Source organism: Poromitra crassiceps (assembly GCF_964638095.1).
Source record: "Poromitra crassiceps genome assembly, chromosome: 18".
Lineage (NCBI taxonomy): Eukaryota > Metazoa > Chordata > Actinopteri > Beryciformes > Melamphaidae > Poromitra > Poromitra crassiceps.
In genome coordinates, this window is record NC_139636.1 from 9,979,423 (window position 1) to 9,995,247 (window position 15,825).

Sequence of the window (15,825 nt, forward strand, 5' to 3'; positions counted from 1 at the left end):
TAAGACTTGAAAAAGACGGAATGGCCTTACTTTATCTACAGTGCCCCCGGGCTGTGGCAGGAGACGTTTTGCTCTTGTGCAAGTTTTAATGCAAGTGTGCAATACAGAAAGCATCGCTCCCTCCTCCTGAGGCTAAAAAGGCCGCGCGGAGACTCGTTCCTCTCTTCCTCTCCTGGTGTGAGCTGCCCAGTGCAGAGCGGCACCTCTCTTCATCTCCTGGTGTGAGCTGCCCAGTGCAGAGCGGCACCTCTCTTCCTCTCCTGGTGTGAGCTGCCCAGTGCAGAGCGGCACCTCTCTCCTCCTCTCCTGGTGTGAGCTGCCCAGTGCAGAGCGGCACCTCTCTTCCTCTCCTGGTGTGAGCTGCCCAGTGCAGAGCGGCACCTCTCTCCTCCTCTCCTGGTGTGAGCTGCCCAGTGCAGAGCGGCACCTCTCTCCTCCTCTCCTGGTGTGAGCTGCCCAGTCCGGAGCGGCGCACCTTCCCGATGCCGCCATGCCCATCATCAGCAACGCCAACCATGACTTCAGCAACCTGTCGGTCAGCGATGACAGCAGCTTCGACCGCATCTTCTGCGAGATCCCCGAGACTGAGACCATCAAGGTATGAACGGGATTATTTGAATGGGTAAAAAAGTAAAGTAAAATAAGGAATTCAACAATTCAAAATAATAATAATAATAATAATAATAATAAAGTCCACTCTCTTCTGCTTGAGGCCGTCAGGATGCTGCAGGGAGTTATGTTCGAATGAATGTTTTATCTCAATTCCTTTCATAATGTATAATATCTTCTGGTAAACTAATGATGTCTTTACAGAAAAAATAGCAGGGCTTTTGTTTAATATGAATTTCTTTTTAATGTTCTACTTTGCATCATGCATCCATAAAACTCAAACATCTCACATTGTCTTCCTTAACACACAACGTATCGCTCTCTCGCTCCCCACCCCGCAGGGCGTCTACTACAAGAGGGCGCAGTTCATCCGTCGGCCCGAGGACCTGCTGTCGGTGGACCACGGCCTGCTGGCGGTGATCAACGTGGGGGGGAACCGCTACACGTTCCCCTGGAGCACGCTGGAGCAGTTCCCCCTCACCCGGCTGGGCCGCCTGTGCGGCTGCCGCTCGCCCGAGGACATTGCCAGCGTGTGCGACGACTACGACGAGGCCCGCAAGGAGTTCTTCTTCGACCGCTCGCCGTCCGCCTTCAGGTGAGACACCACAGGTGAATAGGGTACGATTTTTAACTAATAGACTTCATCATGAAACTTCCCCAGTTGATGACTTACATTAAGACAAGGATTTTTTGTATTACAAGTTTTCTGAAATGTTATGTTAAAATATGCAAATTATGCATTATCTATTATATATAAATGTGGCAATGTGTGGGCTCTGTTCTTTGTTTCATTCTTTGTCCCACTGACGCACACACACACACACACACACACACACACACACACACACACACACACACACACACACACACAAGGAGGCATTGTGACATCACTGATGACACGATTGATGATGTCATCAGTGATTTCATAAGGGGGCACACACACACACACACACACACACACTGATGATGTCATCAGTGATGTCATAAGGGGGCACACACACACAAGGAGCCATTGTGACATCATAAGACTGATGATGTCATTAGTGATGTCATAAGGGGGCACCCCTCCGCGGGCATGTAAACTTAAGGGCAATACCATTTTGTGAGCAACACACACACACCTGCGCGCGCCAATAGAGCAGGCGAGGCCACGCAGCGGCCGAGTATGAGAAAGAGAGAACAGACGTTTTACCCATTTCACCTGCCATGTTTTGCCTTCTAGGATCATCCTCAACTTCCTGGCGGCGGGGAAACTGCGGCTGCTGCGCGAGATGTGCATGCTGTCGCTGCACGACGAGCTGACCTACTGGGGCGTGGAGATGGCGTACATGGAGCGCTGCTGCAAGCGCAAGATGTACACGCGCATCGAGGCCATGCACGAGCTCGAGCGGGTCGAGGAGGAGCGGCGCGCGGCCCGGGCCCTGCAGCGCATAAACGTGGAGGAGCTGACCAGGTACCAGAAGGTGATGAACTGGCTGAGGGACATGGTGGAGAACCCCCAGTCAGGCCTGCCCGGGAAGATCTTCGCCTGCCTGTCGGTGGTCATGGTGGCCGTGACCGTCATCAGCCTGTGCATCAGCACCATGCCCGACCTGAGAGAGGAGGAGGACAGGGTGAGTGAGCCAGGGTGTGTGCGTGTGCGTGTGTGTGTGTGAGTGTGTGTTTAGGTTAGGGATGAAATGATTACCGCTTAATGATCAACCGTGATAAGATTCCTGACGGCTAGTATTACCGTTTAACATTTTAATTATCATTAAAACTGTGTAGGTTTGATTAACGCTGCTGCTGTTCGCTTGTTTATTCAAAGTTGATCAAAAACTAACGTGTCACTTGTCAGCGGCTTTTTTGGATGATTCCAATACATGGATGGATATTTTAAACTTCATCTCATCTGATCATTCCACTACATGGATATTTTCGCAATGACACATGGCCTTCAGCAAAGCCCTTGGTGTGGTTTCTCCTTATTTTTCGCCTTTGCCTCTTCCTTTCTTCTCCCACAAGCAAAAGACCAAGGGCCATCTGCAACTTCTTATCTTCTGGATTAGAAGTAGCTATTATGATGAAACCATCTAAGTGGTGAGCGAGAGTGATGTGAAGATGGTAGGCAAATGCTGGACAATAGTTTGTATATGTGCAGTCGTAGGTCTCACGCAGGCACAGAACGTACAGTACGTGCTAGTTGACCGTCGGGCTGTAGTCTTTGCGTGTGTGTTCAAGTACAGCTTTTTGGCCCCGACACAGGCAACGTGACAACAGTCGACCTTCATTGCTGCTAGTTGTTTGACGTTGGTGGTTTGAGGCTTTACTCTTAGTGAGTGCTGGCATGTCCCGGCGGGCTCTGAACGTTTGGTTTGGTCCCTAACGAGCCCCATAAAGAATACTCAATTATGATAATTGAACTTAATGGGACCCACAAATGTAAGGTTAGGATGCTTACAGCGGCCCTCCTGTCTGTTGGTAAGATTGATCATCTGTTGTCACAGAAAGAGACTGCTGAAAGACAAAGATGGTGATTATGAAGCTTGGTGATCAGTGTAAAAATCAGAGCTGCTCATGACTCGGCATAACAAACTTAATTGAGAATTCCTGTCACGGGAACGTACCTGGTCTTACCTGGTCAGTGCTGTGTGTGTTTATGAACGTACCTGGTCTTACCTGGTCAGTGCTGTGTGTGTTTATGAACGTACCTGGTCAGCACTGTGTGTGTTTATGAACGTACCTGGTCAGCGCTGTGTGTGTTTATGAACGTACCTGGTCAGCGCTGTGTGTGTTTATGAACGTACCTGGTCAGCGATGTGTGTGTTTATGAACGTTGCAACAAACAGTGGGTGTGACCCATATAAGTAGGAGCCAGGACCATGCTGATTGAAACCAGCTGTGGAAAATGCATGCATCAATCAATCAATCAATCAATCTTCAACATATCTAGAGCAAACAGAGTGGTCAAGAACCTACATAACAAATAAATAAGATGACCGCACAGCTGTTCAGAATACATCAACATGACTGATTAAATCACTCACAGATCCTAAAAGAAATAAATCTGTGAACAAAATAAATGTAAAAAAATAGATAAATATGGACAATTGTAGATATATACAAGTCTCAATCTGTATAAATGGTATCTATCACAATGATATAAAAAAATACCAGAAGCATATTAGAAGTAGCCTATAAGAAAAATGAGAAGAATTTAAGTTTATGAACGTACCTGGTCAGCGCTGTGTGTGTTTATGAACGTACCTGGTCAGCGCTGTGTGTGTTTATGAACGTACCTGGTCAGCGCTGTGTGTGTTTATGAACGTACCTGGTCAGCGCTGTGTGTGTTTATGAACGTACCTGGTCTTACCTGGTCAGCGCTGTGTGTGTTTATGAACGTACCTGGTCAGTGCTGTGTGTGTTTATGAACGTACCTGGTCAGCGCTGTGTGTGTTTATGAACGTACCTGGTCAGCGCTGTGTGTGTTTATGAACGTACCTGGTCAGCGCTGTGTGTGTTTATGAACGTACCTGGTCAGTGCTGTGTGTGTTTATGAACGTGCCTGGTCAGCGCTGTGTGTGTTTATTACGTACCTGGTCAGCGCTGTGTGTGTTTATGAGGGAGAAAACCACTCTGCAGAGATTTGTTCTGTTTTTTTATTTCAGGTGGATGGCAGTTCACTGCTGCTGTTAAATTGCTGTTTTACTCGTTTGTCGTCAAAACTCGGAAAAATAAAACTCCCAATTGTCACGCCCTCTTAAACATCCCCCTGGGGCTTTGCTGTGTGTGTGTGTGTGTGTGTGTGTGCGTGCGTGTGTGTGCGTGTGTGTGTGTGTGTGTGCGTGCGTGCGTGCGTGTGTGTGTGCGTGTGCATGCGTGCGTGTGTGTGTGTGTGCGTGTGTGTGCGTGCGTGCGCGCGTCTCCTGTGATCTGTGTCTACCCATAGCAGCGTGGGATAATGAAGCCCGAGCTGCTCAGTGAGGCCTGGCCAGTATCTGTCGGTACACACACTGGGGAATATAATGAAGTGGGCTTACTGTAGCTCACACACACACACACACACACACACACACACACACACACACACACACACACACACACACACAAGAACACACACAAGAACACACACATGCAACAGTAATGAATTCGCCCCACTGTGATCGACATGGTTGTGACTGAATTTTGCACACATGACTCTGCAGTCTTCTATTCTTTTCATATCGATAAGATTGACTCAGACTCAGCAGACTCAGACTCAGACTCAGCTTGATTGACTCAGACTTAGCAGCAGCAGACTCAGTCTCAGCTTGATTGACTCAGACTTAGCAGCAGCAGACTCAGTCTCAGCTTGATTGACTCAGACTTAGCAGCAGCAGACTCAGTCTCAGCTTGTCTGCTAAAATCTACACTAGTACATTGTTCCTTATGGATTTTTGGCATTTGGCCAAAACTCCAGTGCCACTTACAATCTGTCCAACAGTCGAATTCAACACGTCCTCAGACCGAAACAACAGACTACTTATGTCGATTTCCAATGACTCCCAAAACGAGATATAGCCTATGAGCAAAACGGTTACGTGCAGGTGACACACCTCCTGCTGTAATTTGAACTGTAACTTCACATCGGTTAATTTGATAAACATTACATTTAGGCAACTAAAACAACTTGTTTAAGGTTATGGTTTTGGGTTACGGTTACAATCCGACCACGTTGGGGCGCGAAGTCGTGTACACACGCCTCTCGCTTGCTCTCTCGCTCGAAAGATGAGGACGTTATTGGTCCATCAGACCCACTCCTTCAGCCTTACTTGTCAGTGAGCTATTTCAATATCAGAGTGTCGTTGCGTTCAAGACTGCTACAGGTTGCCGCTACTTCCTTCCTGGTTACAGCTCCCAATATGCACTGCACGCAATGCACTTACTCACTTGACGGCAAGAGGTGGCATTCGTAAACATCGGTCGTTTTAACCACTTTGCAAATTGGCCAATGTTGTCGTTTTCCTTATGAGGACGGCCTGGTAGAATTACTGTACATGAACTTTCCCCTGACTGTAAAGTCACAGGTTTGAAGTCTGCCAATCCTCGTCAAAGTGCCCTTGAGCAGAGCAGAGTGCGTATTAAGCCCAGGCGCTGCTATGGCCAAGTCGCTGCAGGAAAGCAGGAGCTCTGCGCCCGCGGCAACGGCAGCAGCTCCCTCCACAGCCGTCTGTACCCGTCTGTACCCGTGTGTATGGATCCTGATATGAGCAGCCTCAGGCAGGCAGGCAGGCAGCCTGGTGGAGTGCAGGGGTGTGTGACATGGAAGATAGATATATTTAGGAAGGCTGAGGAGAGGAGAGGATGAGGGGAGTGGAGAGGACAGGAGAAGAGAGGAGAGGACAGGAGAAGAGAGGAGAGGGGTGGAGAGAACAGGAGAAGAGAGGAGAGGAGTGGAGAGGAGAGGAGAAGAGAGAAGGGGAGAGGAGAAGAGAGGGGTGGAGAGAACAGGAGAAGAGAAGAGAGGAGTGGAGAGGAGAAGAGAGGAGGGGAGTGCAATGGAGTGGAGAGAACAGGAGAAGAGAAGAGAGGAGTGGAGAGGAGAGGAGAAGAGAGGGGTGGAGAGAACAGGAGAAGAGAAGAGAGGAGTGGAGAAGAGAAGAGAAGAGGGGAGTGCAATGGAGTGGAGAGAACAGGAGAAGAGAGGAGAGGAGCCCGACAGTCATTTACAGTTACAGAGGCCCAGATGGGAGGTGACTGCAGCTTGGACGAGGAGCTGGACAGATGGAATCCCCTGGTGAGGAGACGTCTGATTCAGTGGAGACTGCAATCTGGGAGCCCAGAGTATCTCTCTGATGACTGATAGACTGCCGGGGGCGCCGGGCGACATTTCAGGGTTTCCAGTGTTGAGCGGACATGCGGGCCAAGACGTCGTTTACAGTCCGATTAGCAACCGGAGACGTGAGAGAGTTGGAGTTGATCCATCAATACTTTTTGCAGGTGTTTTAGGTCCAGACGACATTTGGGCTAAACTCTATAAACAGATCAAGTGCATAATGAGACGTCATCAAACTGTAAACAATGACAGAAGAAGAGAAGGAGTAGATTGTGGCAAATGAATAGGACACAATCTGGAAGAATTAGCCTGGATTAAAAAGAAAGAAAGAAACACACACACACACACACACACACACACACACACACACACAGACACACACACACACAGACATGCGCGAAAAACACAGCAGCCTTAATTACATTTTCCAGCAGAGATGTAGCACGCTAAAGTCAGATGCAGGAAGTGCTAATTACTGTTCCACAGGTCAGATGGTACAGTATGAATCCTGCCTCCAGCTAAACGCCCTCACAGACCCATCACTGCTCTACTTTGATCTGAATACACAAAGCTGTGCTGTTGCTCCAGCATCCTGTAAGACAACTGTGCAGTGTCATATGGACAAGAGCTGTCTTTACTGATCACAGTGACAGAGGCACACATAGGGTTTCTCTATGTACAGTGTCACAGTGACAGAGACACACATAGGGTTTCTCCATGTACAGAGTCACACATAGGGTTTCTCTATGTACAGTGTCACAGTGACAGAGACACACATAGGGTTTCTCCATGTACAGAGTCACACATAGGGTTTCTCTATGTACAGTGTCACAGTGACAGAGACACACATAGGGTTTCTCCATGTACAGAGTCACACATAGGGTTTCTCTATGTACAGTGTCACAGTGACAGAGACACACATAGGGTTTCTCCATGTACAGTGTCACAGTGACAGAGGCACACATAGGGTTTCTCTATGTACAGTGTCACAGTGACAGAGGCACACATAGGGTTTCTCTATGTACAGTGTCACAGTGACAGAGGCACACATAGGGTTTCTCTATGTACAGTGTCACAGTGACAGAGTCACACATAGGGTTTCTCCATGTACAGTGTCACAGTGACAGAGGCACACATAGGGTTTCTCCATGTACAGTGTCACAGTGACAGAGGCACACATAGGGTTTCTCCATGTACAGTGTCACAGTGACAGAGGCACACATAGGGTTTCTCTATGTACAGTGTCACAGTGACAGAGTCACACATAGGGTTTCTCCATGTACAGTGTCACAGTGACAGAGGCACACATAGGGTTTCTCCATGTACAGTGTCACAGTGACAGAGACACACATAGGGTTTCTCCATGTACAGTGTCACAGTGACAGAGGCACACATAGGGTTTCTCCATGTACAGTGTCACAGTGACAGAGGCACACATAGGGTTTCTCTATGTACAGTGTCACAGTGACAGAGGCACACATAGGGTTTCTCTATGTACAGTATCACAGTGACAGAGGCACACATAGGGTTTCTCCATGTACAGTGTCACAGTGACAGAGACACACATAGGGTTTCTCCATGTACAGTGTCACAGTGACAGAGGCACACATAGGGTTTCTCTATGTACAGTATCACAGTGACAGAGGCACACATAGGGTTTCTCCATGTACAGTGTCACAGTGACAGAGACACACATAGGGTTTCTCCATGTACAGTGTCACAGTGGCGTCATCAGCCTGGTCGCCAGTCTAAAATGTCAGCATTGTATGTCGAATATGAACATTTCTGAACCAAAAAATGTTGCATAATATCACGTTTGTAGATGCGTGAATATTAATGTTATTAACGTTATACACATCATAGAGTCTGTTATTGAAAGAGTGGATGGAGGCTGGTGTAAACACAGATTCAAAGTTGTTGTTGTTTAACCCAAACTAGTCTCTCCAGCCAGACAGACTATCTCTGCCACAATCTTTGAACGCTCCATAGACCGTCTGTAATTCAGACAATTAAATTTTTGCAAAAATAAATAAACAAACAAACAAACAAACAAAAGACGCTTCGACCAATCACCACACATGTAAACATAGAGTAACCGAGGCAGGTGATTGGGGAAATGAGCGAATGTCCATCATCCTTTTTGACCAGCTTTCTCCTGCATGAAGTACAGACGTGTAGGTACTAGGCAGTAGCTGTGTCTGTTTAAAGCGACTAAACCCAAACCATAACGCTATAACCTTAACCTGAATTGTTTTACTTTAGTATTTTATTTGTCTTTAATGTTGGAAAGACAGCAAGGTTTTCAAATTAACTGCAGTTCTTCTTCAAATGGACGTTGATATTCTTTATATCCCTGGTTTGCAAACATGTCAAATGCGTCACGTCTGAGTGTGGTGACTGACTGGGTTGTGATGCTGTCAGCTAACTGACTGATCTAGAGACAGCACAGCACCAGCAGAGAAACCAAGCCATCCTCAGGGGCTAGTACAGGTGCCAGATACACCCCCCCCCCCCCCCACCACCACACACACACACACACTACAGTACCAACCACACTGTTTTGATTCTTGGCACTGAGCCCACTGTTTCAGGAAGGAACAGAGTTTTGGTGAAACTTTATGCCGGTGTCTGTGTGTATTTGTGTGTGTGTGTGTGTGTGTGTGTGTGTCTGTGTCTGTGTGTGTCTGTGTGTATTTGTGTGTGTGTGTGTGTGTGTGTGACTGTGTCTTTGTGTGTGTGTGTGTGTGTGTGTGTGTGACTGTCTTTGTGTGTGTGTGTGTGTGTGTGTGTGTGTGTGTGTGTGTGTGTGTGTGTGTGTGTGTGTGTCTGCACCTATTTGCACATCTAGGTTCACTCAGGGAGAGAGGATGCAAACTTATTTCCCCCCAAAATAAACAAATCCATCTGCGTCTTCCATGTTCCTCTCTCTCTCTCTGCTCTGACTTAGTCTCTCTCTCTCTCTCTCTCTCTCTCTCTCTCTGCTCTGACTTAGTCTCTCTCTCTCTCTCTCTCTCTCTCTCTGCTCTGACTTAGTCTCTCTCTCTCTCTCTCTCGCTCTCTCTCTCTCTCTCTCTCTGCACACGCTGAGTTAGCAGCTATTCTCAGTTCAGTTGGGCTGTTGAAGGCTCCTGTCATCTTTAATTCACGCGGCCTTGTTGTCTGTCTCTGTCTCTGGTCTGTTGTCTGTCTCTGTCGCTGGTCTGTTGTCTGTCTCTGGTCTGTTGTCTGTCTCTGGTCTGTTGTCTGTCTCTGGTCTGTTGTCTGTCTCTGGTCTGTTGTCTGTCTCTGTCTCTGGTCTGTTGTCTGTCTCTGGTCTGTTGTCTGTCTCTGTCTCTGGTCTGTTGTCTGTCTCTGGTCTGTTGTCTGTCTCTGGTCTGTTGTCTTTCTCTGGTCTGTTGTCTGCCTCTGTCTCTGGTCTGTTGTCTGTCTCTGGTATATTGTCTGTCTCTGTCTCTGGTCTGTTGTCTGTCTCCGTCTGATGTTTGTCTTTGGCCTGTTGTCTGCATCTGTCTCTGGTCTGTTGTCTGTCTCTCTCTCTCTGGTCTGTTGTCTGTCTCTGGACGGTCTCTGTCTCTGGTCTGTTGTCTGTCTCTGGTATGTTGTCTGTCTCTGGACGGTCTCTGCCTCTGGTCTGTTGTCTGTCTCTAGTATGTAGTCTGTCTCTGGTATGTTGTCTGTCTCTGTCTCTGGTCTGTTGTCTGTCTCTAGTATGTTGTCTGTCTCTGTCTCTGGTCTGTTGTCTGTCTCTAGTATGTTGTCTGTCTCTGTCTCTGGTCTGTTGTCTGTCTCTGGTATGTTGTCTGTTTCTGGTCTGTTGTCTGTCTCAGGTCAGGAGCCCTTGTGCCACTATACCGAGTGCCCGGTTCCGTTCCTCCTCCATTAAAAACAAAAGCAAACACGTGCCGCACTGTTGGTTAGGTTTAGGCAACTACAGCAACTTGGTTAGGTTTAGCCAACAGAGCAACTTGGTTAGGTTTAGGCAACAGAGCAACTTGGTTAGGTTTAGCCAACAGAGCAACTTGGTTAGGTATAGCCAACAGAGCAACTTGGTTAGGTATAGGCAACAAAGCAACTTAGGTTAGGGTTAGCCAACAGAGCAACTTGGTTAGGTTTAGCCAACAGAGCAACTTGGTTAGGTTTAGGCAACAGAGCAACTTGGTTAGGTTTAGCCAACAGAGCAACTTGGTTAGGTTTAGGCAACAGAGCAACTTGGTTAGGTTTAGCCAACAGAGCAACTTGGTTAGGTATAGGCAACAAAGCAACTTAGGTTAGGGTTAGCCAACAGAGCAACTTGGTTAGGTTTAGCCAACAGAGCAACTTGGTTAGGTTTAGGCAACAGAGCAACTTGGTTAGGTTTAGCCAACAGAGCAACTTGGTTAGGTTTAGGCAACTACAGCAACTTGGTTAGGTTTAGGCAACAGAGCAACTTGGTTAGGTTTAGGCAACAGAGCAACTTGGTTAGGTTTAGGCAACAGAGCAACTTGGTTAGGTTTAGGCAACAGAGCAACTTGGTTAGGTTTAGCCAACAGAGCAACTTGGTTAGGTTTAGCCAACAGAGCAACTTGGTTAGGTTTAGGCAACAGAGCAACTTGGTTAGGTTTAGCCAACAGAGCAACTTGGTTAGGTTTAGCCAACAGAGCAACTTGGTTAGGTTTAGGCAACAGAGCAACTTGGTTAGGTTTAGGCAACAGAGCAACTTGGTTAGGTTTAGGCAACAGAGCAACTTGGTTAGGTTTAGCCAACAGAGCAACTTGGTTAAGGTTATGAGGTATGTGGCGCTATAACAGCCAATTTCACGGTCTTTTGGTCCATAACTTCTGAACCACGAGCCGTAGAATAAAAATTCTACTGGTTTCCCTGGAGCATCATGCATCTAACCTACTAGGCCACGCCCATTTCTGTCTCGTAGATAGATAGACCATTTGGCCAAATCACACAACATTTTTTCTGGGTCATGTATGGACTACCCCGACCTAAAGTTATCAAAGGATTTTGGATACATGAAACCGTTTTGAAATGATAAATCTCTAAACTTTTAATGAAACACACCCGAACACTAAATTGCCCACAACTCATTAACCGGTCAATTTCAACTACTGCTGCTGCTACTACTGCTACCACTTCTGCTACCACTCCCACTACTACCAACACTACTACTACTACTACTACTACTAATACTGCTTGGAAACCGTCAGGTCACCGGATCTCAACCAAACTTTGTTTACTTGTGCACATACCAACTCTGAATAAACGTGCACTATTTGGTGTTTATTACGTCGCATATATCCCCCAGGTCACCGGATGCTTGGACCCCGCATCGCCGCTTGGGGCTATATTTATCATTATTATTATTATTAAAATACAGTACAGTCTTAGGCGCCAGCATACTTCAACATGAGCCAGACGTGTATAACGTTATTACTCGCGTATCTAGAAATGCGATATGCAACGTATTTTGGTTCAGAAATGTTCAAATTCTACATTTCTGTGGATTCCAGAGACGTACAATGTGTTTTTTATTCTGGCGATTTAGTTGGATAAAGAGTATTTGATGTCCCCCTCTCTCCTGTCTGTCTCTGTGTGTGAGGTGTTACAGCACATCCTGTCCCCCTCTCTCCCGTCTGTCTCTGTGTGAGGTGTTACAGCACGTCCTGTCCCCCTCTCTCCTGTCTGTCTCTGTGTGTGAGGTGTTACAGCACGTCCTGTCCCCCTCTCTCCTGTCTGTCTCTGTGTGAGGTGTTACAGCACGTCCTGTCCCCCTCTCTCCTGTCTGTCTCTGTGTGAGGTGTTACAGCACGTCCTGGCCCCCTCTCTCCTGTCTGTCTCTGTGTGAGGTGTTACAGCACGTCCTGTCCCCCTCTCTCCTGTCTGTCTCTGTGTGAGGTGTTACAGCACGTCCTGTCCCCCTCTCTCCTGTCTGTCTCTGTGTGTGAGGTGTTACAGCACGTCCTGTCCCCCTCTCTCCCGTCTGTCTCTGTGTGTGAGGTGTTACAGCACGTCCTGTCCCCCTCTCTCCTGTCTGTCTCTGTGTGTGAGGTGTTACAGCACGTCCTGTCCCCCTCTCTCCTGTCTGTCTCTGTGTGTGGTGTTACAGCACGTCCTGTCCCCCTCTCTCCTGTCTGTCTCTGTGTGAGGTGTTACAGCACGTCCTGTCCCCCTCTCTCCTGTCTGTCTCTGTGTGAGGTGTTACAGCACGTCCTGTCCCCCTCTCTCCTGTCTGTCTCTGTGTGAGGTGTTACAGCACGTCCTGTCCCCCTCTCTCCCGTCTGTCTCTGTGTGAGGTGTTACAGCACGTCCTGTCCCCCTCTCTCCTGTCTGTCTCTGTGTGAGGTGTTACAGCACGTCCTGTCCCCCTCTCTCCTGTCTGTCTCTGTGTGAGGTGTTACAGCACGTCCTGTCCCCCTCTCTCCCGTCTGTCTCTGTGTGAGGTGTTACAGCACGTCCTGTCCCCCTCTCTCCTGTCTGTCTCTGTGTGAGGTGTTACAGCACGTCCTGTCCCCCGCTCTCCTGTCTGTCTCTGTGTGAGGTGTTACAGCACGTCCTGGCCTGCCTGAGCCTCTCTCTCTCACACACACTACATCACTAGCTAAATGCCCGGGCAGGGGCCGTTATCACACGGCTCACTTTCAAGCCCCCTGATAATAAGCACTCCATCCTGCCTCCGCCTCCTGCTGTGGGCGGACAGTATCTCCACACTGTACGCACTGTGTCCTCTGTGCTACAAACTCCCCCGTTTATTCCTGCTCCTCCAGGCTGTGTACAGCAGCACGTTGATAGGAGGCAGGACCTCCTCCCCCCGCCTGATGTATTCATGAGATGCAAATGAATGCATGAAATATTGATATGCAGTCAGACAGTCAAAATGCTGCTGGAACTTTGGGGCCCAGTCAAGTGATCGAAGGAGGAGAGAAAAAAAAGGTTAAACCTTCCACTGGAGCTTGTGCTGTGATATTTTGCAGTTAAAAGACACTCTTTGACACCATCTACATGTTGTTTCTATCCACCTTATTTTTTGAATTCCCTGCTGTCAAAATAATTATGGGTGCAAGGTCCGGTCTGAACGTGACTTATTGTCGCATTTCCTCGATCGTTAAAACTCCGACGCTGGGGGGAAAAGCGTTGCTTGTCACAATCACTCGTTTGACGACTTATTTGAGGGAATGTAATAATTGTCTCTATCACATCCGCTATTTCTGTTGCTCTTTCAACAACTCGGGGATATTTAGCGACGAGATTTTTGCCAAGCTGGATGTGATTTGCTCCGTTCGCCTGCAGCTGTCGTTTACAGACGGGCACTTGCTATGTTGTGTCTGTGTCAGTCAGGCTGTCAGCAACGTAACGGGGTGTGGGGATGGGGGGGGGGGGATAGATTATATAGAAATAAGGTGGATAGATTTTAGACAATAGGATCTGTGAGCGTGATGACCAACTCTTTCCAAACATTTGAAACCAGAGAACTTGCTCACTTGAGAGTGAAATGTTCAAGATCATAGGAGTATTATGGTAATATAGCCTCTATAGTCATTTTGTGTGTGTGATTTTTCACCCCTTTCAACTGCAGCACAGTATTTAGACTGCAGCATCATCCTATCCAGCGAGTGAATTTGCACATCGAGCTGACTCACACAATAGAAGTACAGTACAAGGCAGGTTCAAACCATTTGTTTTGAAGCTTTGTTCACTTACAGTGGAGGAAATGAACAAATGTTGGCCAGAATCACACACATTTGGGGAAAGAAAAATCGTACGAATACTGAAGGCCCCTTTTAGATCGGGCCAAACAAACCACTAAAGCACAAAAGCCTGTCTTTCTCCCCAGTCAGACTGACTCTGCAGCAGTAGGCATAGCTTTTTATGGGATCCACGCCAAATGGGAGGTGAACACACCCGGTGGACACCTTGAGAACAAACGGTACACAGTGTTTCCCACAGGCTGAAAATGTACGTTCTTAATGGTTACTTACTTTCAATGTCTTTACATTATGTATGCAGGGGGGAAATGCACTAAAATACTGGTATTACAAAGGTTAAACAGCCTGCAACAGATTTGACATGATGTGCGCAGTAATCCTGCCTGAGGAACCAGGTGCATTTGAAAGCAGTTGCTGCCTAAACTAGAACGCATGCGAGTTTGGAGAAATTGTAGAAGTAGGCTACTACATCGCCAAAAGGACAGACATGGCATGACGCACACATTAGACGCATCAGTATTGCAGAGCCATTTAGATCCATTTCTATACATTGTTCAGTGTTTAGCGACGCTAAACTTTTAGCTAACCTGTTCACATCTATGTTGGCAATGGCATCCCAAGTATCATCATACTATTATGGGATGCGATGCGAACAGTTGTATTATGGGATGTGCGTTTCCCAGGCAACGACACACATTGACACGTTTTGGAACATCGCTGCACGCTGGCACAATGCTCCTAAAAGCAAAATGCTTATTGTTTTGAATGATTTGGCATCTTCTATCAACAACAGTATTGTTGTATTGTAATAATATGCCATAAAGGTTTATTGACATTTTTGGGGAAGCAGGAACAAAAACAAAAACAAAAACAAATTATTTTCTTTTTTGCAATTTTTTTTCTGGCCTCGCGGGGGCGCCGTTGAATGGTATAGAATGGTATGGGGAAACTCTGTTGTTTATCCAGCCATGACAATAGTGGTGCTGCCCCAGTTTATGTATGGCAAACAATGTCACAACAATCTACTGGTTTATTTAAGAATAAGAGCATAATGGACATGGTCAGGAATATGACACACGTTTGACGTCACATTGGAAAAAACACGCTTTCTACCTGCGTTCAGAAATAGCGCGTATAAGCGGGCTTTCTGATCTAAAAGCAGTGAGTGGTCTATGAGTCTTTCAGCAGCTACCTCAGCACAAACACAGGCTCATACAATGTTGATGAGCACACACTCTTCAAAGACGTGAACATTATGTAACGTTGGTTAGGGTTAGGGTTAAGAAACTGTTTGCCAAAAGTGAGTGACTTTCACTTTTAGAAGACATCTTGGAATGAGTGGGAACTGAACACAGGTCACCAGAGTTGAAGGTAAATGCATAAACACATTCAACACCTTTCACCACAATGCCTCAACGGTGCTATTTTGACTTCAAAATACTGCATGTTTCTAGTTACGTTTTCCTTTTGTGCTGGTGATGCTCTTTTCGTGCATTTGAAGACCTTGTGCTTGTTTTGTGACCTTTCTGGAGACCAGGCTCGATCTTGACCTTTGGGACAGACTCACGTCCAGTAGTTCATACAGCGTTTCTACCCGTCCTCCTGCCACCTTTACCCTGCACTGTCCCCACTGCACAATAGACCCTTTTCAGGGGGGGCAGGGCATTTTGTGTCAAAAAGGCAGAATAAACACAGGTGTAAACACACCTTGGAAACACACTCATGAGGGTT

The 15,825-nt window shown here is 47.2% G+C and overlaps 1 protein-coding gene across 1 annotated transcript in view; it reads left to right on the forward strand.

Annotated features, from left to right (window-relative positions):
* Window positions 1–380: 380 nt before the first annotated feature.
* The window catches only part of kcng4a (potassium voltage-gated channel, subfamily G, member 4a), a gene marked incomplete at its 3' end in the record, with an annotated part of 68,312 nt that continues 52,867 nt past the window's right edge, over window positions 381–15,825 (forward strand). Inside the window, exons 1-3 of the mRNA XM_083654480.1 lie at window positions 381–598; window positions 951–1,204; window positions 1,832–2,222. Of these exons, the coding sequence (XP_083510606.1) occupies window positions 491–598; window positions 951–1,204; window positions 1,832–2,222 (753 nt within the window). The 5' untranslated portion in view covers window positions 381–490. The remainder of the gene's footprint in view (window positions 599–950; window positions 1,205–1,831; window positions 2,223–15,825) is intronic.